Source organism: Pyrus communis, chromosome 13 (assembly GCF_041283825.1).
Source record: "Pyrus communis isolate YQ-2024b chromosome 13, ASM4128382v1, whole genome shotgun sequence".
NCBI classification, from domain to species: domain Eukaryota; kingdom Viridiplantae; phylum Streptophyta; class Magnoliopsida; order Rosales; family Rosaceae; genus Pyrus; species Pyrus communis.
This window is the reverse complement of record NC_142577.1, coordinates 29,510,764-29,537,267: the sequence shown is the minus strand read 5'-3', so window position 1 is coordinate 29,537,267 and position 26,504 is coordinate 29,510,764. Positions and strand designations below refer to the sequence as shown.

Sequence of the window (26,504 nt, the reverse complement as noted above, 5' to 3'; positions counted from 1 at the left end):
CAGAAGTTTCTCGTACCCAGTAGACCTTCTCAAAAGACAATTTTTAAGGTATGTGCACAAAATAGAACAAATTAAAATTACACGTCAAACCCAATGAGTATTAACGATTTGACCATATTATTAAGACTAATTCAACAACATTTTTGAAATAATTAAACAGGCACGAACATTTGTGAATTTGAACTTTTTCATATTGTTGATCTTTTTCTTCAAGGTTATAGATCTCGACTTCATTTATGTTCTCCGTGCTCTCTATGTTTGGATTTTTGTCAGTGAGAACGTAGGCAACTGTGAGAAGATTGATATAGAAAATGATTTTTTCCTTCCACCTCTTGAAATGAGCTCCTTTGAAAACAGAATGGCATATTGAGAACTCCAATATTGTCGAACGGCTTCTTAGTTACAGGCTCCATGAAGTTGAATCTCCTTAAAATTGTTAGAAAACTACGAAGAAATTATGATAAAATTTACAATAAAGTAATATCTTCTAAGAAGCACGTAGATAAGTAGACTTAGGCATGGGTTCTTTTTAAGGAGATTCAAGCCTATTGTGGTTTGACAAAGTTCACGAACGGGTTCAGCAGTATATCCTTTGCCTTGTCCCCACCAAGATTCAACAACCCTACTGAATTGTTGTGTGACTTAAATCTATCTGCACAAAAGGAATAGTCCAAGACTCCACCACAAGAACACACTTCTTTAACCATTAAGTAAAAACGGAAAGATGGAGGAATGGTAGAATAATTGTTGAAAAAGAAAATTGGGTAGTGAAATAATGAATAAAATTATGTTGGAGAAAATGCTATTAATTATAGATTTATTATCACCCTTAGTGAATAGCGTAATAAACACAAATTAACAAGACAAAAGTTACAAGAGTTACATAAAATGACAACCATTTTATTTTTTCATTAACAACACATAATGACAATTATAATTGATTTATTTTATTTTAAAAATGCACCAACACTTTTAACTACTGGTGGCTCTCGTTGGAGAGATTTTGTTGTGTAACCGACTATATATCACTTTGTATCCGGTAAACCTTCTCAACGGACAAGTTTCAAGGGTCTCATCATCACATTATCCTCGTGATCCAAGATCTGCACAGAATAGAACAACAAATTAAAATTACACGTCAAACCCTATGCATGTTAACAATTTCACCATATTATGAGGGCTAATTAATATACTTACGTGGCAATGGTACACGTAGCCAGGCTCCCCAGTAGGATCGAACTCATAGGATGCATTCGAGTGTATGTAAGCCAACCTCAACAGTATCTTTGTCACAGTCCCGGGTCTCATCTTGAAAACGTTCTTCCACCCTTTCTCGTGAGCTGGCACCTCTACAGTTTTGCCACGTGCATACCTGCTTATTTGGCACTTGACGGCGTCGTTCAGCTTATTCATGCAATCTTTAAACTTCTCCTCATTCACCAACTCCCGCTGTTCGAATACAACGAACAGTCCCAAGTGAATGTGTAACGGATGATTGTCCTGCGTCAGATTGATCACGTTCCACACCTCGCTGGTCCCTGCTTTCACAATCTCCGTCGCCGGTGCGTCGAAAGGTTTCGCGTTCAAATAAAGATGTGTCGGCTCACCAGTGTCGCTCTGGTACTCGTACATTGTGATGTATCGTGTGCGCGATGCGCTCGATAGATCAGGGACGGGGTACTGAATTAACGTTGACGGAACGCGCGATGTGTCTAGCTCTGGATGGTCAGCAATCAAAAACTGCATGACCTTACCGTTGGTATCGTTAACGGGATCACCGGATGGGTAGGGATACGGTGCATCATTGGCTAGGGTAACATTGGCATTCTTAGACATCGAAAAGTCAACCACCACGTCTGTGATCTCAGATGGCCCCAGCAAAAAGTCCTTGGTCTCCACCGGTTTCCCAAGGTAAGCCGAATCAGACCCCACGTGGATAAATCCCAGACCATTGGTGAAGAAGAATTTGAAGAATCTCGCATTGCTGGCGTTGATAATTCGGAACCTGTATTTACGACGTCGTACCTTCAATTGCGGCCACGCCTTCCCATTCACTATAATTGCGTCACCAAAATATTCCGGCTGCCATTGCGGGTGTATGGAGGGATTGTTTCCAGTAGAATTCATGTATATCGAACCGTTGGTGCGAAAGCTCCGATCAAACACAACCAGCGTTCGATCAAATTCGCCACTCGGGAGTCGAAGCGGGCCCTCGACTTCCGGTTGACAGACAATGTAGGCCCCGATCAAGCCAGCGAGGAGGTTGACTCTGGTCAACCCCATGGTGTGATCATGGTACCACAGGTTCCCGGGTTGTTGCTGATTGCGGTATCGATATGTTTGCTGGGTCCAAGCGGGCCCACGGTCTTTGAACTCGGCGGTGAACCATGCATTTGCGCTTCCATCGCTTGCCGGTTCATGGATGCCGCCGTGGAGGTGCACCACAGTAGGGACGCCCTTCTTACTAGCGGGTATGGCCGTTGGAATGGTCGGGTCCCAAGGCAGAATGTGTTCTGAAGGGAGGTAATTACTCCACGTCACGAAGGTATCGATTCCCTGGAGGGCTTCGATTGTTGGACCAGGGACTGTTGCTGTGCGCTCACTTGTACCGTAGGCGAACACTGGTGTCGCCGGAAGGTCTCTGTGGAATCTCTGCAACAAAATATAAAATTATAAAATTATAAAAAAAAATTACTTGGGCAAACAAAGGGGTCAAGAATTGATAAAATAAGAGGGGAAAATGACCAGAAAAGCGACATCGGAATATATGTTGCTGTCCAGCTTTTCAACCGTGCATATGGAATGGGGTTGGTGAACTTTTGTGCATATTAAATTATTACCTGGTCCGACCTTAGAAAAACATAATTAAAAGGGATAATATTATTAAAGAGCCTAAATTTCTAAACTAAATTTTGTAAACTAAGTAATATGAAAATTGATGATTGAATTATTTGTTTATTAATGTACTTATTACTTATTAATGACACATTGTTTGGTTTACAAATTTAATTTCTTTAATATTTTTTAATTAAAATCATTATTTGTTTTGCTAGCAAAGCTGACTGTTGGCTTGGTAAGCATAAAATATTAGATTTGAATTTTTTAAATGACGAGTTTGAAAGCCTAAACACATTCGTTATGTAACTTGTATTCAAAAAATTAGATTTAATAATAACATAGGTAATAATTAGACTTTAGGATGTAACAAGCGAGTTGAGATCCTCTCCAAATCTCACAAATCAGAGGCAAATTATTAAAAAAAATCCGGACCACATTGAATCATGCATTCTTCATTTTCCTATTTCATAGTTTTCGCTTGCCCCCTCATGCAAAATAATAGCTCGGATCTCCCTCTTGAAAGGTTCAAATTTTTTGTTCCTTGAATTCTAGACAATAAGATTTGGAGAAGATCTCAACTTGTAACAAGCAACACATGAATGACTTTAGGATGTATCGTGCATACCCACTGAAATTACCTATTAGTTTCGTGTCCATTCGTTATTTATGCTTTTTAATCGTGTCAATCATCTATTTTGTCACATAACTAGCCATAAAATAGAGCGAAAGAAACAAAAATAAGTGGATATACAACAAGGATGGGTAAATTATTCCCCGCAAACTCCGTCTAGCCTAATTGTTATGCTAGAAATTATCTAAACCTTTTTAAACGGTAGGAAAGAGGCAAAACAATAGAAGTTTGAAATAAAATAAAGGGTTTTTTTTATTGACACCTCATAAATGGTTGATTACACCCCATTTAAAATTTTAATACTGAATCAATAAAATGTAGAAATGAAATGACTATTTAGGCCTAAAATTTAAGACTTTGATTTCTTAATAAACCCCACAAATCCAACGTGAGATCAAAATTACACCCCAAAAATATTTTTCTTGGAGCTCTTAAATTAACTTTACTCTCAGGCTTCCCTTTTTCTTTTCTTTTTTTCCTAATTGGAACCGATTCACAGTTTAACACGAAACATTAAATTTGGTGCTAGGATTACCAATTACTACCATGTAAATATTAACAATAGAAAGTTTGATGGGGTAAATGTTTTGCCACATCCACTGCAAAATATCTGCTCATTAGAGAAAGACAATATGTATTCATGCCAGATTTATAGGGCCGGACTTTTCCCAGGACTTTTACTCTTATATACGAATGAACATAGATATGTACTTATACCCACTACTATAGTTTTGAAGCAGAGTCGTGGAAGAAGGGTTGTGGCAGTTCTGCAGGTTGCGTCGTAGAGAAAATTTTTGTTTTTTTTTTTATTTTTCATATTTATGTGGGAGTGGAGTATGAGGGTATATTTAGTAAGTGTGGGGTGTGTTTAGTATATGAGGTTTAGTTAACAATTTGTGGGGTATTAATAAAACAATCCTAAAATAAAATATATATTTAGCAAATAAATGCGAATTGTTGCTTACCCATGTTTTCATGTACATGCCAATCTTCAAGGTCTTGAGTTTGGGAACACCATTGACAACATCAAAGCCTTTCAGTAGAGGCATATCGGGAAGTTCATCCACAAACATCTGCAACCTGGTCACATTTACAAGCTGATCTTCCGCCCATGAAGTCTCCAAAAGCACCCCCATAAAAGCTATTAGCAACACCAAAACTCCCTGCACAGTAACCATCTCTCTCTGGTTTAGCTATGGTTGCATGCGAGAGAGAGAGAGAGAGAGAGAGAGAGATCAGAGAGAGGTGCTTATTGGAAAAGTGATTTTGCTGAGTCGGTGTTTTGCGGAAAGGAAGAGGGTCAGAGAGAGACTTTGGTGTTTTACAGGCTAAAAGACTGGACAGTGTTTTCTTGGTTGAAAGTGTTGGATTCGTCGGACTTGGATATATATAATGGAAAAAGGGCAGAAAGAGGGAAAGTAATTGGCTACTCGGTTTGTTTAGAAATGATTTTAAAGAGAGAAATGAAAAAATTGGTTAAAAGGCTAAAGAATACACAGCAATTCTTTCTAGGTCCCTCCTTCCCCTGGATCCTGCATTCTGCCATATGGATGAAATGGAAGTAGAATCTTTGTATTTTTCATTGACCTAAAAAAATATAGTTATGTTGTTACCACTTCATTGTCTTTCTCTCTGCTCACTTTTTGATTTTTTTTTTTTTTAACAAACGATCGTATCTACACTAAAGAGTGGAAGAATGGGTTAAGTCTCACAATGGGCAAGTAATAATATGGTTCAAATTCGTCTTTGACGAGAATCGAACCTAAAGCATCTCACTTACAAATAAAAAGGAATACCACTAGACCAAAGCAATAAGTGGCTTAAAAGATATATAATAATAATATGTTAGGCGCAAAAAGACAATAGGTGTAACATCCCACATCGCTCAGGGGAGTGGATCATATAAGCCTTATATGTATTTTTCCATCTCTACCTAGCAAGAGGCCTTTTGGAAGCTCACTGGCTTCGGAGTTCATCGGAACTCCGAAGTTAAGCGAGTTTGCGCGAGAGCAATCCCAAGATGGGTGACCCACTGGGAAGTTGCTCGTGAGTTCCCAGCAACAAAACCGTGAGGGCGTGGTTGGGGCCCAAAACGGACAATACAGTGCTACCGTGAAGTCGAGCCGGGATGTGACAATTTGGTATCAGAGCCAATCCCTGGGTGGAAGTGTGCCGAGGAGGACGTCGGGCTCGGGTGGATTGTAACATCCCACATCACCCAAGGGAGTGGATCCTGTAAGCCTTATATGTATATTCCCATCTCTACCTAGCATAAGGCCTTTTGGGAACTCACTGGCTTCGAAGTTCATCAAAACTCTGAAGTTAAACGAGTTCGCGCGAGAGCAATCCCAAGATGGGTGAGCCATTGGGAAGTTGCTCGTGAGCTCCCATAAACAAGACCGTGAGGGCGTGGTCGGGGCCCAAAGCGGACAATATCGTGTTACGGCGGAGTCGAGCCCTGGCCGGGATGTGAGTTACTCGTGAGTTCCCAGAAACAAAACCGTGAGGGCGTGGTCGGGCCCAAAGCGAACAATATCATGTTACGGATTGTCACATCCCGACCTGGGCCCCACCACATCCCTGACTCAACTCCACGATAGCATGATATTATCCCCTTTAGGCCCTGACCACGCCCTCATGGTTTTGTTTCTGGGAATTCACGAGCAACTTCCTAAGGGGTCACCCATCCTAGGATTGCTCCAGCCTAAACTCGCTTAACTTCGGAGTTCCTACAAAACCCGAAGCCAGTGATCTCCAAAAAGGCCTCGTGCTAGGTAGAGATGAGAATATACATATAAGGCTTACAAGATCCACTCCCCTGGGCAATGTGAGATGTTACAATTTGGTATCAGAACCACTTTGTCGTATGGTGTGAGTGTGCCGACGAGGTCATCGGGCCCTAAGGGGGTGGATTGTAACATCCCACATCGACCAACAGAGAGGCAGTGATGTGCCTTATATGTACATGCCCACCTCCATATAGCACAAGACCTTTTGGGAGTTCACTGGCTTCGGGTTCAGTAGAAACTCCTAAGTTAAGCGAGTTCGCGCGAAAGCAATCCCATGATGGGTGACCCATTGAGAAGTTCTCGTGTGAATTCCTAGAAACAAAACCGTGAGGGCATGGTAGGGGCCTAAAGCGGATAATATCGTGCTACAGTGGAATCAAGCTCGAAATGTGGTGGGGGTCCGGGTGGGGATGTGATAACATGAGCTTTAGACTTTGGGTTGTGAAATGAGGACATGTAAGCCAAATTTGAAAAAAAAAAAGAAAAAAAAAACACAGACACACACATAAAGGGTGAGGATAGAAAGAAGAAAATGTGTGGATGACCTTTCCAATTTAAAGGTAAGAAGTTAGCAAGTGATGATGATTGAATATCGATAGTAGTTATTGAAGTACATAATCTCACATCAGTAGAGCAATTAAAAGGTTATTTATTTGTTGGTAGATATCAGATGAGACTTCGCTGTTAGAAAAATAGCATTTCAATTTTTTAGAAATAATAGTGAACGGAAAAATAGCATATTTTAGGAATAATGTGTGAGAAAATAATACCTTTTTTTTTTTTTTTTTGAACATTTAATTCTCCTCAATGTCCATGCTTAATTTCTTAGAAGTAGAAAATAATATCTCTCTTTTTCATAGGATGGTCAGGTCATCAGACATTGACTATTTGGGGAGAGAAGAAGCCACATTTTTCACAAGAAGGGAACCCTACTTTCAAAACAATTAAAATGACCATTAATTTGGCTCAAAAGCCACATACTTGTTTTCGCTGTTTTATCTTCAAATCATTCCATCCTCCCCCAGATACACCATAGCACGACCCACAAAAGCCTTGCCACTTCTAAATGGAAGAATATCGATTATTATATTTGATTTTTCTTGATTGTAAGATCGGGTTAGTGTAAATTAAGTATTTATATCTCATAGAGTTAACGTCCTAGAAAAGCTTGCTTATATCGTACAAATCTTGTATTACATTATAAAAATAAATAAATCAATATTGGGAATTCTATATGCATACTCTTGGAATTATATCGTTCATAAAAAATTCTAACAATTTCATTCTTCAACATGATATCATAACATCGTTTCTGATGACTTTGAATATTCACATCACTTACATAAAATAAACACCACATCACCTACGTAAAATAAACACCACGTCACCACTATGGGTGAACCACATCGCCATATAGCAAAGATGCAATGACATGGTCCTTGCGTGGATTCTGAATTCAATACATGATGACGTTGCAAGCATTTCTTATTACCCATCAGCGAAAAATGTCTGGGTAGACATGTGAGATTACTTTTCACAAGGAAACGATTTGCACAGCTATCAGATCAAAAGAGAAATTAATCGTCGAACATAGATAAGAGGAGCAATCAATCTCAATTTAGTACACAAAATTGAATGCACTATGGGATGAATTAGCATCTTACAATGTGTTGGATTTACGGCTCAAAATTAGGATGATGCAATCAATTTCAGTTCATATACTCAGTCAATTTATGCAACAACCGAGAATGCCCCATCTCGACACGGTTCATCTTTTGTACTTCTTAAAAGGGTGCACCTGAACAAGACCTCATTTTAACGTCGAAGGGAAACTTGACGTTGAGAGGTTATTGTGATGCGGGCTAGGCTTGATGTCCTATAATGAGAAGGTATGTCACAGTTTATTGTATATTCCTTAGAGGTGCACTTGTGTCTTGAAAACTAAGAAGCAATCCACCGTTTCCTGGTCCTCGACTGAAGCGGAGTATCATGCCATGGATGTAGGCTTACATGGATGAAGTTTCTATTAGCTGATCTACAGGTTGATCATCCTGGACCAACAAAGGTATATTATGATAATCAAGCTGCCTTTTCCATGGCTGCTAATTCGATTTTTTCATGAGCGTACCAAGCACGTAGAAACCGACTGCCATGTTGTTTGTGAACGGATTCAGTCTCGAGTTAAGAAGGCTTACATCCCTATTGGTTAGCAACTAGTTGCCAAGCTACATTCCGATCCCTTCTTAGCACAACGCATGTTTTTGACATTCACACTCCACCTTGACAGGGAATATTGGAAGACAATATCAATTAGAATATTTGATCTCCTTAATTGTAGGATTAGATTAGTGTAAATCGTGTATTGATCTCTCATAGAATTGACTTTCTAAAATATCTTATTTGTATCGTATAAGTCTTGTATTCCACTATAAAAATAAATCAATCAAAACTCTAGTAATATCATTCTTTCACACTTCTCTCTTTGGAACAAATCTAAATCGGCATTTCTGACGCTTGATCTGATCAGTACATAAATAATTGTATATTTCTACATAAGACCTGAATGCACCTGCACAAGTTTGAACGCTATAGCCTGACAAATTTGCATGGGAAGGCTTGTTAGTCAGCTGGTTTGAATTGGCTCGGATACCCCCATGTCCAAGGGTTGGGTTTCTTAATCCCACATATTTTGGAATCCATATCCCAAACGACAGACATGATTCATGTCCAATTTAATTTAACATATCCTATCCAACATAAATGTGTTCAAACTTTAAATGTTGCTCATCATTACAGTCCATTATTTTCTTTGGTGCTCAATGATTTGACAAGTTTACATCTGTTTAGTGGGGGAAGGTCCGAGTTGAGTGCTTTAATGGAAGAATTAACAAACCTTGTGGACCTCCACGGTGTAAAAGCACTTATGCCAATGTATATATGATGGTGAAAACCTGATATCGGTTGCTTTTGATGGAGATTGTGGTAATTTAAAATGAAATTTTAGAGAATGTCAAATACTGGTTTAGACGAAATAAAAGTATTTCTCTGATATTTAAACGATATGTCAGAAATATCCACGAAATCTATGAGGTGAAGTTTAGACTTCGCTCTCGTTCATATCATTCCTTGATTTTTCCGATACTTCCAAAGAAATACTGACCGTGCCAAAGAAATTTATATCTGATGGTGGAAACCTTACCCATTTGTAACCTAAAATAATGTGTTTCAACTTAGTTTATTTGCTTCCATGGCCAACAGACAATGACAAGGCGTTGCACGACGGATCAACGTGGGCGCACTACTAAACCTGACCGAATACGTCCACAAGTTAGCCATCTAGGTTTCACATAGCGTTGGTATCTGGTCAGGATCCATGGATCTATCCATGTGCGAAGTTTTATTTCAAAAAACTTTGGTACTAGTAACTAACAGGACGGGGTCGTGATCATGTGCCTCGGGTCGGGCTTTAGATAGAAAACCGGTCCAATATTCTAACAGGCCTTTGGGCGAAGTTCAACAAAGGCCGTTTAACAACACAAACCCCACCCCCATATTCTAATCGAAATCGCTAGCATATAGAATTATTTTGGCCCGTTTGGAACTGCTTTTATAAAAAGCAGTTATGCTCATATGCGTTTTTATTTCAAGCATTTCTGTTAACAAAAATCCAAGCTGGAAGTTCTTTCCGAACTTCTTCTAAAAAGCACCTGAAAGTATTTTTCCGACAAACATTTTTATGAAGTTTTTTACCATTTAAAAAGCGTTTTTGGCTATTCCACGAACACTTTCGAAGGGATATATCATATATGACTTACTTCCTCATTGATCAACATCCTCACAAGTTTGGGAGATTTTGTTTCCCTCAGAAGTCAGAACACAGATCGATATGTCACATGCTATGATACAAAAAAATATAACACTTAGTACGACAGCCACAAGTGAGAATTGTAAATACCCTGTGGTCCTGTCGGTTAACAACTTTATAGCACTTAAAAATAAAGACGCACGTGACATACGCATGCAAATCTGGTACATGCGGCAAATAGTATATTTACACCACTAGACATTGTCAACCCATCTGTTCCCAACTCTGCACAAATATCATCGCACCCCTCAGTCCTCCCTGACCACAAATGCATCATCCAATGCCACATTTGTCCCCATTGGCATAAAAAACTTCATCCAATTTCCCAACTGACCCGAAACCTCAATACCCAAGCTCCCATGATTTAGAAATAAAGATTTCTTGTTTATGTATGTCTCGTTACTCTTTTGATTATTCCGCGATTATTCGAACTAGACGTAAGCAAGAGTATACAAAGAAAAGAATAATGTTGGGAAAATCACTTCCATAGAAGAACGGATTATTTAGGTCAAAATGCAATAATAGTGTCAATCGTTTAATCGGTTTTTCACTTTTGTGTGTATAATCATTTATCTTTAAGCGTCATCATTGGAGTTTCTTTGCATCCTTGTATTAGTCAACTCCGTCAATTAAGTTTAATTTTCAATCTATTTTCATGTACAACTTGATAGAAAAACTACAACAAAATCTTACTACTAAATGAAAAAGACTGTACGAACCATATAACGTCATTGAACTCGATTTTACGTTGTCCATGTTAGCTTCATGTTCTCCACGTCTTTTCTTGGAGCTTCTCTATTGAAAAACTAACAGAACGAAACTACAAATACGAAAATATGAGAACAAAGCAGATTATTTACTAGGATAGTTGGATTAAAGCCAGTCCTGCGACAAAGACGTGAACTAAAACAAGAGAGGGAAACATTATCCCAAAAACTAGACAATACATTACACAGACAAGTGATAATCACTCCAACATCCTAACAAGTAACAACCCACTAAATAAAACAGAGAACTTCATCTGAAACGACATTCTCTCTTCCCCTACACCTCTACATATTCGTTTTTTCCTGCTGATGATGAAGTTACATTATTGGACAGCTGCTTGTGATTTCATCACTGAACATATGAGCAGCAGGGTTGTTGCTGCTGTAACTAGGCTCACCGCCGTAGGGGTATGCGGCGGCTGCAGGGTAAAAGCTAGGGTCAGGGCTAGGATTGTAATTGTAGTAGCCGGTACTAGGAGGAACCAAGGGCGACCTATGATACATCATCTGTGGCTGCTGTTGCATTGCTGCTTGCCTAGCTTGCATGTTCATCATCTGTGATGGGTGGGCATACCCATTTGGATTCATCAGCATGGAAGATGGGAATTGACCACTTTGCCCGGTAGAATATCCACCACTGGGGAACCCTGCTGCGTTAGGATTTGCCTGAGCCTGAAACCCTCCAAGAACATTGGGATTTGCCCCCAAAGCAGCAGCATTTGCAGCAACATTTCCACCATTTCCATGAAAACCTGCTAAATTCATCATCGCACTCAGGTCATTCATGTTGCCTCTTTTCGCTTCGCTGGGATTGATGTTTCCGCCGCCCATTTGGGCAGCGTTCATCTTCAGGGCAGCCATTGTTTTTGGATCAATCCCGCCAGTATTCACCTTCATGTTCTCATTCGGATGCCCGCCTTTCTTCCCGGCATTCACAATTCCAACATTGTTCATCATCTTCACATTGTTGGAAGCTGCAGCAGCTGCTGCATTGATCACTCCCGCATTTTTCTTTGCATCATTTGCTTGCTGCTGCTGCTGCTGCCTGAGCATCCCCCGGATAAACCGCAGCTCGTCCTCATCGTCTTCTTCCTCATCGTCGAAGGAGTCATCGTCTTCCTCGGAGACGAAAGACGGAAACTTTTGCTGGCTTTTGAGGATGCCTTGTTTCTGCCCTTTGTTGTTGTTCTTGTCTTCTTTGATGCAGTTGTTCTTTTCCTTCTGGCTTTGGTTATTGGATTTCTGGGACCAGAGCTCTGCATGTTTCCCAGCTCTGAGCAATTTCTTGATCAAAGTTTCAGAATCCACACTTCCAGAAACTGTAACTTTCTGCTGATCAGAATCTATGTTCACTTGGTAAACACCTGTAGGTAAATTAGGTTAAAAAAAAGGAAGAAAGTTGAATTAGAAATGCAGGACAGGGTAAAACTGTTAAGAGAATTGGGTGTGAACTGTGAAGATCACATCTCGAGGAAAGAAGTGAGAAATTAATGCAAAAATTATTCTTACATTCATCAAAGTTCGATTATTTTTTGCATACTAAAGTGAAAGTTGTGCTGGAATTACTAAATTCATCAAAGGTCAAATCTTTTTACTTAAATTTTACTCATTTTCCTGGCATACTTTCCAAGTAACCAAACAAATCTTAGAATAATATGCTTTCGGAAAGAGAAAAGTGGTAGCAACTACTAAGTTGGTCACCAATTTAAATACAAGAACACACAAAAAAGTGAGTACCTTCAATTCTCTGAAGGAGTTTCCTGACTTTCTGCTTACAGCCATCACAGTGAACGTTCACTTTGAGAACACAAGTCTGTAAAAATTCAAATAAAAAAAAGGGAAACAAAGCAACAAAAACAAGAACAAAGATTCTTGAGAAAAAGACCAACATCCAACTTTGTCGTCTGAATAAAAACAATAATATAAACGAATATACAAGAATGTGGGTTAATAGAGAAGGACCTGGATTTTAAGGAGCTTAAAGTCTTCTTCTTTGGTCATTCTTCAAAATTCTGTTTGGGTGGTAAGAAAGTTCACTTTCTCACTCTTTCTTCTCACTCTTTCACTCTTTCTTCTCACTCTTTAAGCTGAGAATTCTGTTTGGATGGTAAGAAAGTTCACTTTCTCACTCTTTTCTTCTCACTCTTTAAGCTGTTGGGGGTTTGGTGGGAAGTGGCAGTGTATTTGACCAAAATAACAAATAAAAATAGTGAATTTTATATTTTTGGTCTCCTACGACTTGTAGAGGAAGGCTGGAAGTAGAGATAAAGAGATGCTTCTTAATTTAATTTTGTTTATTTTTTTATTGGGAATTTTTTAATTGTCCTCAAAAGCAAACAAAAGAAACGCACATGGGTCTTTTGCTACAATTTAGAAATGATGTGATGTGATTTAACGTTAAATATTACAAAGAAATGGAAAAAGAACAAAGACTCGACAGACTGAATTTCAACAGCTTCTCTCTCTCTGTCACATGCACCCTCCATTCTCCTTATTATTTTTTTTTACTTTTTACATATACTTTATTAATTTTTATTCGTTAATCATTTTTAATTCATTCGATATGAACGTTGAAAACCAAAAAAATGTCGTAAAAGTTAAAAATAAAAGTGTTTGAATATCATATCCCTATTTTTATTGAGATTCAAAATGACCCTTGTCAAATAACATTACATCTTTATTTGTATTTTAATTCTGGTGTTAATAAATAATATTTCACAACGGGATTTTGTAAGGAAAAAAAACATAGGTGTCCAAAACAAGGTCAAATTTTCTGCAACCAAAATAGATGTTTCTCTGTAGCCATAATTATTAATTGTGTTTATAAACTTAATTACAATTTTATTATCGTAAATTTAATATGTATTCACATTTAAGACACATCTATTTAAAATGCAGAAGACTTATATTATATCCAAACTTGGTTCTTGAAGCATAAATGTTTTATTTAAATTAAGTTGTCATTGATGTATTATCTTGGTGGTTAATATTTTTTTTTTTCTAATTTGAGTTCATTTTTTTTAACGTAGTATACCGCTTCTAATACAAAAGAAAAGAATAATATGGGGTTATAAATGAGTTGTATTTATGAGGTCTTAAGTCACAAATAGTAAATATTGAAAATAATAGGAAAATTTGAAGAGCATTTTTGTTCACCATTATAATCATAGTGTATGTTTATTATACACCTGATTATTTGTTAGTATTCTTTTACTCAAATTTAGTTAACTTTCACATTAAATATTTTCAATTTTCAAAAAAATTAACTGAAATGACACGTGATTAGATGATTAAATACATGATCAGCATACATTAACTATGATGGTGAGAAAAATGCTGAACAGTTGGTAACAAATGGTAAATACTGAACAAGGGTCCCCAAAAAATTAAAAAAAAAAAAAAAAAAACCGAACCGTTGGCAACAAATCCCCGTGAGTGGGGAGAGGGTCGGGACAGAGTCGGTGAATCGTTGGGTGCAAGACAAATAGGGTTTCAGTTCCGAGGACTAGACGACTGTGGTTTTTCACTTTTGGACACCCACACCCGCGTTTACCATTATTTGCAAAAGTTTCCATCACATTTTCTACTTTCGTCCATTTACCATTATTATATAATATATAATAAATTATTCAAATCCACCTCGTCCGCCTAGATTTATATACGAAAATAACTATCCTTTTCACTTTAATATTTTCTCTAACTGTAAGATGTTATCTATGTAATTCAACCATTCATTCATTTATTGAATGTAATAACATTGTAACAATAGAAAAATTATTGGAATTTGACGTAGTATGAACTTCTCTTTCAGTTTGAATTGGTTGAAAAATCAGATTATGTAAACTTAATAAGTGCATTTGCATCTAAAAACGCGAGACGGGTAATATTTGAGTAATGTTTTATATCTTTTTCTTTTATATATATTAATTTTTTATGATATTTGATGTAATAGACTTTTCATGTATTTAATGATTTTTTTTTACACATGTCAATGTACACAGGGTTAGAAGTCAGAGAACTCTAGAATCTCACTTCAAAGGCTCTGGGACTCCTAAATTCTTAAGACCGGCACTGTTTTTGAAGACTCGAACCCTTGAATGGGTCTTATAGGAAGAAATAGTTAGGAATGCAATAAAGTAGTTTGCTTAGTTGGATTCTTTACTCTTTACATTGAAGAGCGTCCCCATGTCAAGTGGTCCTAATTGAAAAACTCATCAAATTATTGCAAAAAAATAAAAAGTAAAAAGTAAAAAGTAAAAAAATAAAAAATGAAAGAGGGTTTACCTTATGGTTTGGTTTGGTTGAGTTACCAAACAGAGCCTGTATCTAGGGATTGAAATGGAAAAAACCAAAAAGACAAGGGGAAAGTTCATTATTTTCCCCTTTGATGGTTCACAAATTCCCAACTCACTTGCTCTTACTTTATCCATTTCTATGCAGATTTTTATTTGTTCAAGTTGCTTAAACAAGAGACAGAGCTGCACGCAATCGCACAAAGGTAAAAGGGTATGTCACTGTCTTGTGTCAAAAGGAAAAGCAAGAGCTCAGGCCAGGCCTACGACAGTTAGGGCCATCATTACCTCCACACTCAACGGCATGCTATGTATTTTTGTATCAACTTCAACTTAAGAATAACTTACATACAACAAATAAGCGAAGTATCGACTCAATTATGCACCATTATTTGTAAGTAGTCTGATGTTTTAGTAGATAAAGTCTTGATGTTTCTTTCGCGCGTTTTTAGTTAGGAACTTCATTTTTTTAATTTTTACAATAGTTTTAAACTCTTATTCTTCTATTTGAGTAATATTTATAATAAACAAATAGATAAATAATATAGTATCATCCGTTGAAAACTTACTTTACATTCTTTTATTAGAATGAGATGCTACAGTGAATCTGTTCCGAATAAATTCTTATCATTAAACAAGAAGACTTTTCTATACTCTATGATTTTTATCATGATATTCCACACTGATAATGCACTACTACAATAACATTTACGTCACTATGGTAGTCATAAGATTGGCTAATAAATTCGAACATTTATATATTAAATGATGTATCAGGAATAAGAAATAAGCATGTTAATTAACGGTTAAGTAATAATTCAATTATTAAAAAAATCATATCATTTGATTTACAAAATTTCATTTAAAATTTAAGTAATGCTAGGGAGACTAAATTTGTAAATTAAATGACATGTAATCAATAAGAATAAGCACGTTTATCAACGTGTAATTAATAAATCAATCATGAAATTTTATGTATTTTAGTTTTTAAAATTTTATCTCCCTAGCATTACTTTTAAAAATAATCTATCAAGCATTATCCATGTTTATTTAATAAATATATAAATCATGTTTTCAGTTAACAGTTAATTTGTGCATGGTTAAATTAATCATTACATGTTGAACCAGAAAAGAAGCGCTTCTAATCATCTTGCAACATTTCCAGAGAGGAAAACCACCCAAACCATTTTTCGTTTTATTCTTTCTCCTTGCATCTTCTTCTTCAGGAAGTCTAGATACCTTTGATTTTCCATCACAATTACTCTTAATCCCACCGACTTGTTTAACTGGAAGTTATCTGTTTTCTGGGTACAGTAGATAGCCCAGACTTTGAAATTCTTCCTTGTTGTGGAAGGTGGGGTTGATATATTCTCCGAGATCGTCTGATCAAGAACACTCAAGGGTGTGGATTTGTTGTAGGTACGTCTGGATCTTGGATGAGAGTTTTTAATAGGATCGTGAGGATCTGGATGATGGTTTATGGTACAGGTCAGCAGGGAGAAGGGGCCTACATTTTGAGGATCCCATGCAGTGCACAAAGAGTCACGATCCATCCAATCACGTCACTGGAACCCACAGTTGATCTCCTGCAGATTCTGCCTCTGCATAAAAGATTCAACAGAGAAAGATAGAGCTGTATATGTCTTTTATTGGGCAGATAAACCCTAATTGGCGAATTTTCATGGACATTTTAACCCAAATTAATTGAACCCCTGCTCTTTCGAGTTCAAACCAGGGTTCCAAGTGAAGGGTTGCTTTTGGTTCTCAATAAGAATAAAGTTTTAGTTGGGATGGAATACAGATAGTATATCACGTGTTTTTATATAAATAGTGAAAAATTTTAATTTTTAAGTTATTAATCTTTTAACACATATAATCTACCATTTATATAGGAACACGTAATATACCATCTCATCTAACGGTCATACTGAAAAATCTCTTCTCAATAAGTCCAAGTGAACTAGTTGATTGGTTGAGCTGAAGGTTGGTTTGGATTTCAATCATGAACCCTAATTGTATTTGTGGTGTCACATCAACCCTGTTTTTTTTTTTTTTTTTTTTTTTTTAACAAGAAAATATATTCAAAAGAAAACCCTGGAATACAATTATTCCTTATATAATCAAACTGAAAAGCATGAAGAGCAAATGAAGGAATACAAGAATCCCAAATATGATCATCAGTAAGAAGAAGGCCTTGGCGATCAAAGGCATCTGCCACAAAGTTAGCTTTTCTAAAAATATGTTTCCAGTTAATGCAATCAAAATTGGTCGCTGTCCACGTGATATCTTCAATAATAGGAACCAAATTCCATGGCGTTGCACCCCGGTCCAACACTGATTGAATGACCAACTTAGAGTCACCTTCAACCATAATCTTAGTATAACCCTTCCTTTGAGCAAAAAGAAGGCCCTCTTTGAGAGTCCTAGCCTCCACTTCAAAAATAGTAGCACCATCCAGATTTAAGACGACATCTCCAATAAACTGCCCATTATGATTCCTTAAGACAAATCCCGCCGCCGCCTTGTTCCCAACCATGAACCGTCAAAATTTAACTTAACAAAACTTTTATTCGGCGGATGCCATTTAACATCAACCCTATCCAATTCAAGCCTTAATAGCTACACAATTTTTAATCGAGATCTGATTCTGCAGTCAAGCTTCGATAGATCAAATAATTCGAACTACTTATTTTAAATTTTATGGTCTTCATTAGTTTATTTTGTTAGCTTATCTCGCACAAACTAAAAATTCAAATCTTTCCTATCTTAAACGGTCCGAATTACACAGCCCGTTGGCTCTAGGCTTCGAGATTTGTAAAGAATCTAAATTCCACATTTTCAAATTCTGCTTATCTATGGTTATATTTCTAGAAAATAAAAAGATACTAATTTGGTACTTATTTATTTATAAATGTACAGACTGGTCGGACAATATTTTGATCAAAGTTTAGGCAAAGTTGACCGAAACAGTTTACTCGTATTTATGTTAGAAGCACCCTCTTCGCAGTTCCGATGAATTTAATATAGGAAATTTTAACAAAAAGTTTTCCGGTACTATTTATTTTAACGAAAAATCATATTTTGACACTAAAAAATCAATCATGGTACTATTCATTTTACCCTTTATTTTATCCTTATCGTTAAAACTCAAAGTTTTCATGTCATTTTCATTAGTTTTCCTTTTAATTATAATCCACAATAGGGCTGGTGTGGAAGTGTGGGCGAAGGTTAGGTCGCTGTGCTTCCTGCTACTCCTTTTTTTATTTTTGGTAAATGCTGCTATCACCAATTTAAAGGTCCAATTCGGCCACCATCTCTTTCTTTTTAAGCCCATACCAGCGGCCCAGCTTTAGTACTGGGTTTTTATAGGCCATAAGATGAATGAACCTAGCATAGCCCAAGTACGGTTATGGTTGTAGTTCAGGCAAAGTTTCACTTTCGTTCGTGTAGTTTCAGTATGTGGTAATTAGTCGTCGTAGTTTACTAATTGTTACAATTCAAGGACAAATTGCACTCCACCATAATTTTAACGGATTCAGCACTTGAGACCGAGGAATGCATATGGTGTTTTTACACCTGAAAAACGTCTAATTTACTTTTACATACGTAACTCAGAAGTTAAATATGTCGAAAAAAATTTGACAAATCTAACTTAATGTATTTGACTTACAACAGTTAGTAAACTACGTGCGTAATAATTGGAGCATAAAATAGTGGAACATAAAATTCGACCACCATTAGATATTAAGATCAAGATGGCAAAAACGATATCGTTTTAAGGTTCACTTCTCAAAGAATATATCATAAAATGAAGTGAACATCTTGTACAAGTATATATAAAGTAACCATTTTTTTTTCAATTCAAACTCCAAAATCCAAAGGTGAACGCAACGAATATCCCTTACCTTTCTATATTCTGATTGTGATCTATATTTTTTTTCTTTTTCCAGCCAAAATAACATGCCAAAGAACTTCATTCTTGATTGAATACTTCATTTTTGGTCGAGATGCAGATTCTTTGACATGTTTAATAAAAAAAAACATTACCAAAGAACCTGCATCTCAATCAAGAATGAAACACGTACCCACCCACCAATCATAAACTTCGTCTCAAGTATTTTAAAAGGGAACTAATTGATTCATGAGCATAAAGTCTTTGCCCGTAAATTGGTAAGCCTCTGAGGAGCATATTATATTTTTGATTGGATGACTTTATTTTTTCCAAATGCTGTCCAACGTAAAACAGAAAGGCTTTTTTTTTTTTTTTTTTTTTTTTTTTTACAAGAAACAATAGTGTGGTATTTCATTAATCAACACAAACAATTACAAAGGTGTTAGTGGGTACAAAGCTCCAGTGATCAATAAATTGATCTTGAGTGAATTTGCGCAGACTGACAAATAAGAGTAAACCCCCAGTAGACTACCACAAGCACGAACACACAATTGCCAAATGCACAAGTTCCACCACTACAGATTTGTCACAATACACGATAGCCGCAATAGAGAAATACAGACAATAGCAATGGTCATCGCTGAGTAGCGAGGCCACATCAAGTCATCATTGACAGACGACATAACGCATCGCACAAAGGCGAAGACCAATCTAGCCAAAACAAACAGAGCCACCATGGTGCACATAAGGCGAGTGAAAAACAATTACACTACTCCGAAAAGGGATCCGCATATCAACTCAACACAGAGGGGGACGAGGCCCTCATGCCAAGACCACCTACAAAATTCGATGGACAAGTGGGGTACCGGCATCCACACAACAAAAAGTTTAATTTATTGTTGGTACATATTTTGAAGAATCACATACAGTAAACGAAAATAGCGAAAACACGCGTACACATTTGTTGTAGTTGAATGCAACATATGCGATAAAGATGTTGCATGCAAAACGAATACATGTAAATTTTCTCCAACGAAAAAGGATATGTAGTATATATACAACATTGATTAAAACAATATTTGGGTACTCAAAAGATGAGTCGGAGTGCTTCTACTCAAAATTGTTCGTTACTGATTTATAAAACTTCGTATTTATAGTCAGGATCTTGAATATTATAAATCACTCTATCAAGATTGTCTCTGCAAAAAATCAATTAAAATAAGGATTGTTTAGTCATCGAATTGTATAAAAGTAGATAAACGGATTGGTAAAAGTATTACGAACCGTTTATGTATTTGCTACAATAGTCTAAATGATCTTAGTTTTAATTAATTTTAGGTAATCTTTACAAAACCATCTATAATATGAACGGTTATGATCACAAACACAAAGCTATATAATTCGAACACGAAAAATTTTGAGTAATAATTCCTACTTATCCTTGAATAATCAAGCATTATCTATTAATTATCATATTGACTTCGCTAATCATGTCGGTATTTTCTAGAATACTTAATAGTTTTCTGTTGGTTTCGACTAGACGTTTCAAAGTCGACTGGAGAGTGGAGACAAAATCTGAGTGGCGTCAATTCATATTCACCATTATTGTATTGCGCTTGAGGTAACGCTGACTTGTGCTTACTCAAACCATCAACATTAAGAAAACTCTTATGAGCTTGCCACGTTAAAATCACAAGACAAGACTAATGTGTCTTTCGAAATCTGATCATGTTCCAGATAGAGGCGAAATCACAAGACAAGACTAATGTTTAGTGTCTTTCGAAATCTGATGATCATGTTCCAGATAGAGGCGAAATCACAAGACAAGACTAATGTGTCTTTCGAAATCTGATCATGTTCCAGATGAATACAATTAGAAATATGGTATGACCTATAAAACTGAATATATTTTTATATACAATAAATATGGATTTCATGCAGGCAGCTAAGCAAAAAATTTGGGCCATGGAGGCTTATCTTCACAGTGCTTGTTATATCTGTATACGAGTTACGACCAAAGCAGGTGGAGTAGTGAAAGTTACATGCAGCTTATCCTTTCAAGTTACCAGGTGGCAACTCCTATATAACTCCTATATAATCTTACTCTTAATTTGGACCGAAAGTTTAGGTGGACAATAGATAAGGTAAGTGAAGATGACTTGTTACACGCGGCATCTATCTGGAAGCTTAGGACAGTATGATTCACTGAACATATGTATCCCATTTCCATGGTATGGCACCGACCATATCCATATATGACCCAGTTTTAAGAGATAACTCGTTGTACTGTAACAAAAATAGATATGTTATCATCGATTGCTCACTCATAGATTAAATATGTATTGATCCTTATTTGGGGTACTTTGATTCAGGTCTGAAAATTTGAATTGATGTTGGATTTAGTCCAATTTTTCTTATTTTAAATTTTAATTAAGGTTCTGGATTTTTTTTATTTAAATATAAATATTTAACCACTTTCATGAAAAATAGTTAGAAGAAAATTTATATGTCACCATATATGATACTTATGCCAGAAGTTGATAAAATATATATAAATGTAACAGAGTTATCTATGAAAATAAATAAAAATTAATTTCCTATCATTCATGAAAATAGTTCAAAAAAATTCAACTTCCTACGTTTATAAATCCATACTAGTATGTATGGTGATATATATAGCGTCTACTATATAGATTAGTTAACACATCTAGTCTATGATCAAGGTAGAAGAAAAAATTGAGGTATAAATTATGAGTAGTAAGAAGGAGAAATAATATTTATTTTTTGCAATTTAGTCTTAAAATTTAGCAAAAGATAAACTTACAGATTTTATGAATCAGTGATTAAATTCTTCAATGTATTTTTGCCTAAATATGCCAAATGTAAGAGACGTTTGTTTTGCATATGGAGCACTTGTACGGTTGTACCTTATTCCAAAGTTCCCAATGAAGTGGATGAAAAGTCCCGACATACTTTTCGTCCATCTTCTATCTGCGCTTGGAAGATAGAGATTAAGGTTTTAGATTTTGTTTGTTTGTTTATTGGGTTGGGCGTTTGTGTTTCTGAATTTTTTTAATATAATTTGTGTTACTTTGCTTTCTTTTGGATAGGCCTGTAACTCTTTTTTGCTTAACGAATGTTACTTTTCGAAAGAAAAATTTTTTGATTGGTGTTGATATGGCACAAATGCAAACATCAATGTATACATAATTAAAAAAACCATAAAGAAGGTTTTCAAAAAATTAAAAAAAAGACTTGTTCTTTTGGAAGAACACTTGAGATCCAACAATTATTCCGCCACTCGTTTACACACAGCTCAGATCTCACATGCCCGTATCTAAGAGACACTGATTTGATTGTCTAATTGTTTTCGTTCGCAAACACACATGGTAGGGCTCGAATGATTTTATTTTATGCTGTTGGGTGCGTACTATTTTACCAAAATATTTTGTCCTTGATTTGCCCTTTTATTGTTACCAAAACATACCTAAATATCCAATGCTAAGGGAAAGACAAAAATAAGGACGACCGATCACCTCATTTGTAAAATATTTGTATGTTTTTCTATATTTGATAATAAATATGATAATTCTGCACGTATAAATAATTGATTCAGAATGCCATACGTCAAAATTTCTTCATCTCTCAGATAATTCTCAAAACAATATAAATGTTTTTTGTACTTTGGTCGCATTTGATTTAGTTATAGTACGTGTGTTTAGGTCAATGAATTTTATGAATAATAACTTAGTGACAAAGTTACCTGCACACTCAAAATGTTTTCTCAAAAAGGATCATCATCTAATTAATTAAGTACAAGCCTAATTAACATTAAGGAGGAAATTAAACAAACAAACCAACCTAAATACAAACTCAAAGCACGAAGTGACATAGATCTATCATAGTCCGCATACAACAAGTTAAGAACAGTGGTCTAATCTAATTACTTCACATGATAGAACAAGCATGTGGATTTTCGTCGCTAAACATTGAGGTGTACTTTTCGTCCGGCGCATCCGGGAGCGGAAGTGCCTGAGCCACGTTCCTCACGTAGCCGGAGGGAGCCTTCTTGTCATAAGCTCCGGCGACATAAGGATAAGCCACCAAGTTGTAAGGCACGTACGGCCAAATCTCTGCTTTCTTCCCAGTTCTCTTCACTCTCTTTAACACCTTGTTTGGCTCCACGTATCCCGTCACCTTCACCCTGCTCTGCTTTCTGTCCACCTCCACTTGCTTAGCCCCTGAATTTATTCATAATAAAACATTAATATTGTATTAATTAATTATCTAACTAGGTTTAATTAACAAGGGTTACATGATTGCATCTAAAGCTGAGATTACACGATCTTAAAAAGATTTCGTAGCACGAATATAAGTTGATTTTGTATTTTCATTTATTATGTTTGATGATTTGAACAGAAAAAGGTGACCATGTCCATGTCAGATGTTTTTTTTTCTTTTGAATAGTGGAAAAGAAAGAGAAGAGAGAAGAGAGAGTCAAAGTATTTTTTGTCAGTTGCAGAGATTTTTGCTTTACGAGGATGCTCGTCTGTCTCGCTGTCCAGGCTCTGATGATCATCACATGCATGTATGCTTTTTTTTCTTTCTTATGAGAAAAATTTAAATTATGGGTTCCTAATTAAGGACTTAATCATGCTGCAGTTAGGGTTAATTATAGTAAATAACATGTCTAGAGAGAGGGAGAGAGGTTTAGGTTTGAAGTTCGAACCTTTCATGTGAGAAACAGCATTTTTGACTCTCCTTTCACAGCCATCACAGTCCATTTTCACCTTGATTTCAACCGTCTGCACAATTAAACAAGATTAAAAACAGAGGGAGATGTGATTAGTTGCGTGTTTAGCCACTGAAAAGTTTTATCGTAAGAGATTAAGGCACATGTAAACTACTACTTAGAGCAGAATATGACGAGCCAAACAGAGATTTTGATTTGGTTTTTGATGACTTATAGTATACCTGCATTGGCTTTCGTTTCTTTCTTGGTTTAGAGATTGTGAAATAGTCCGAAACAGCATCCAGAACACCCATTTCTCACCACTTAGATAATTCTGAGATGGGTTGAGTTTCTTTTTGCGTATGTGAGAGAGAGAGAGAGAGAGAGAGAGAGAGAGAGAGAGTGCGTGTGTTGCTGCTGCAATGGCAGTGTGTTTGGGGTCAGCACAGACATATTTATAAACACAATGTAGGGTGACTTCGTCCGCACCTAATAATCTATGCCTACAAGTCATTAGTTATGTTTATAATAAATAGGTTACGTTTTCAATGTGAGAACCTACCTATATTAAAGACACGTCAAATTTTTTGCATATATTTTGCACGTGGTCGCTACATGATTTTTATCATTAATTGACATATGTTTTTCAGTACATCGATATTTTTACGCTAAGGAAAAAAGGAATTCGGCTAACTACACAATGAGCAACAATGAGCAACTTAATTGACATGTGTTAAGTTTTTAACAAAAAAATCAAGTGCGGTTGAATTTATTGATGTATCAAGTAAAGATACAAACCTTGAAGAGTTAAGAGATTTTTCAATGTGACCGGTACACAGGGTAGTACACCACATGTTACTATACAAATGGTAAGATATGTGTGCTAAAAATTTAATAACTTAAAAAATAAAATTTCTCACCATTTTTATTAAAACATGTGGTATATCAATTGTGTTTTCATCACAACAAAAATTTCTCTGAAGAGTTCACACACAAACTAAATACAGAAGTTTAAACATGACTAGCATATGGGCACACATAAAGTGTGTGAGAAAATTTTTTATTTTTGTTTTTGAAATAGAAGGAGAGAGGAAGAGAGTGATAGAGAATGTGGGAGTGAGAAATTATTTTTATTTTTTATTTAATTCGAGATATGTTAGGATTATATGTAGATGAGGTTTAAAAAAAAACAGCAAAATTTGATTGTGTGAAATTACGTTTTTACCCCATATTTCTTATCTATATTTTGTTTTAATTAGAGGATTAAACTGCTAATTTCATAGGATTTTAGTTAATAATAAGTGTTTTATTAATTATAGTAAGGGTACAAGTTGTGCTTTAACCAAAAAGTTAACATAGCGCACAAGGTAATGACATGTGTCCTCAATTTCTGCTATTCTCCAAGATCTCATGGCTCATGCCCAACAACTTGGCAAAAATTAGACCACTAATAAAAAGCAAAATCAAATGAGCAACTTTTCTATTAATTTTAAAAAATATGAAAAAGATAAAATGAAAGGGATATTTCTGGAAGAGGAGTGGCCTTGTTGGTCTTTTACATATTTGACAGCTTAATGGGGATTGGGAGGCTGTCGTCTTGCTGTTTTCTTGAGTCCAAATAAAGGGAACTGTTCAACCAAAAAAAAAAGAACAGAAAGGGAACTGTTCTATAGCAGTTAATTTATTAATGATGTTAATGTCCAGCATGAACTTGATTTACGCGTAATCAAATTAAATAAGAGAGATTTAACAAAACATTTTCGATTAGATTTATAGAATTTTGAATGAATCATCTAGTTAGTTAATATGCAAAGATATTTTCCTATTAAACAGATGTCATCAATACATATAATGTCACAAAAATGACAAACTAAATAACCTATACCAAATCACACAAAATTCACAATTCATATGAACATCGAGACCACATCACTCGCCGAAATTAGTCAATGCGGGAGCTGAGAGTTGGAGAACGAACATGCAATAATAAATGTCATGCAAAAATCTAAATTTTGTATGGTTCTTGAGACCGAGCACAGCAAAACAATGGGATTTATGGGACGTATGGGTCCAATTATTCAAGAGTTTAGGTGAGATATCGCTGGAAAATAAGTCTCGGTCAACCTAGCCAAACCTAAGCTTATATCACATCCACTCAGGGAAATTTTCATAGTTTGCGAACTTCCAGCTAGACCTGACATTTAGGATCCAATCCAATAACCCGACTCAAATCACTCGTTAAAATTATATACATACGTATACATACATACATATATATATATATATATGTGTGTGTGTGTGTGTGAATGTTTAACTTGTTGAATCGTTAAAATAAGATACTTTAATCACCCATTATTTTACAGGTCTACTTCCAGCTCCATAGTTCATGTACGTATATATGCATGTAATTTTTTGAAATTATGTAGTCGAGTGATTGGCATGAGCCAACTCAACATGCAGTGATGATTGTTTGCACAATGGAAACCCTACCTAGCACGGGCTTCTTTTAAATTTCCAAATTTACATGCATTATTGAGGAAGTGTTCGTGTACTTATTTTCATGGTCAGTTGGTCTTTTATTCCGTTACTTGTTGTAAAACAATTTAGGAAGAACAAAAGGTATAAATATTATAATGGTACACAAGCATGAAAACGAGTAATTTTGGGAGTACAGCCGGAAAAAAGAGCTAGCGGTTCA

The 26,504-nt window shown here is 36.0% G+C and overlaps 3 protein-coding genes across 3 annotated transcripts; all 3 read right to left on the bottom strand.

Annotated features, from left to right (window-relative positions):
* Window positions 1-788: 788 nt before the first annotated feature.
* LOC137735911 (multicopper oxidase LPR1-like) lies at window positions 789-4,967 on the bottom strand. Its single transcript, XM_068475262.2, has 3 exons — window positions 4,435-4,967; window positions 1,198-2,652; window positions 789-1,103 (listed from the first exon to the last, which is right to left on the bottom strand). Exons 1-3 carry the CDS (start codon window positions 4,645-4,647, stop codon window positions 1,050-1,052), a joined length of 1,722 nt encoding a protein of 573 aa, XP_068331363.2. The 5' UTR covers window positions 4,648-4,967; the 3' UTR covers window positions 789-1,049.
* Window positions 4,968-10,962: 5,995 nt separating this feature from the next.
* Window positions 10,963-13,197, bottom strand: LOC137737128 (heavy metal-associated isoprenylated plant protein 37). The gene is made up of 3 exons (XM_068476514.2): window positions 12,853-13,197; window positions 12,628-12,703; window positions 10,963-12,254 (listed from the first exon to the last, which is right to left on the bottom strand). Exons 1-3 carry the CDS (start codon window positions 12,889-12,891, stop codon window positions 11,209-11,211), a joined length of 1,161 nt encoding a protein of 386 aa, XP_068332615.2. The 5' UTR covers window positions 12,892-13,197; the 3' UTR covers window positions 10,963-11,208.
* Window positions 13,198-22,853: 9,656 nt separating this feature from the next.
* Window positions 22,854-24,228, bottom strand: LOC137738259 (heavy metal-associated isoprenylated plant protein 20-like). The gene is made up of 3 exons (XM_068477888.2): window positions 24,049-24,228; window positions 23,804-23,879; window positions 22,854-23,315 (listed from the first exon to the last, which is right to left on the bottom strand). Exons 1-3 carry the CDS (start codon window positions 24,118-24,120, stop codon window positions 23,023-23,025), a joined length of 441 nt encoding a protein of 146 aa, XP_068333989.2. The 5' UTR covers window positions 24,121-24,228; the 3' UTR covers window positions 22,854-23,022.
* Between the last annotated feature and the right edge of the window lie 2,276 nt (window positions 24,229-26,504).

Bases quoted from the DNA above. Each gene is read 5' to 3' on its own strand.
- LOC137735911 (XM_068475262.2), bottom strand. From the start codon at position 4,647: ATGGTTACTGTGCAGGGAGTTTTGGTGTTGCTAATAGCTTTTATGGGG. The intron at 2,653-4,434 runs GTAAGCAACAAT...ATTTTGTTGCAG, and splicing joins GCATGTACATGAAAACATGG to AGATTCCACAGAGACCTTCC. The intron at 1,104-1,197 runs GTAAGTATATTA...TATTCTGTGCAG, and splicing joins GCTACGTGTACCATTGCCAC to ATCTTGGATCACGAGGATAA.
- LOC137738259 (XM_068477888.2), bottom strand. From the start codon at position 24,120: ATGGGTGTTCTGGATGCTGTTTCGGACTATTTCACAATCTCTAAACCA. The intron at 23,880-24,048 runs GTATACTATAAG...TTAATTGTGCAG, and splicing joins AGAAACGAAAGCCAATGCAG to ACGGTTGAAATCAAGGTGAA. The intron at 23,316-23,803 runs GTTCGAACTTCA...GAATAAATTCAG, and splicing joins TGCTGTTTCTCACATGAAAG to GGGCTAAGCAAGTGGAGGTG.
- LOC137737128 (XM_068476514.2), bottom strand. From the start codon at position 12,891: ATGACCAAAGAAGAAGACTTTAAGCTCCTTAAAATCCAG. The intron at 12,704-12,852 runs GTCCTTCTCTAT...GAATTTTTACAG, and splicing joins TTAAGCTCCTTAAAATCCAG to ACTTGTGTTCTCAAAGTGAA. The intron at 12,255-12,627 runs GTACTCACTTTT...ATTTACCTACAG, and splicing joins ACTCCTTCAGAGAATTGAAG to GTGTTTACCAAGTGAACATA.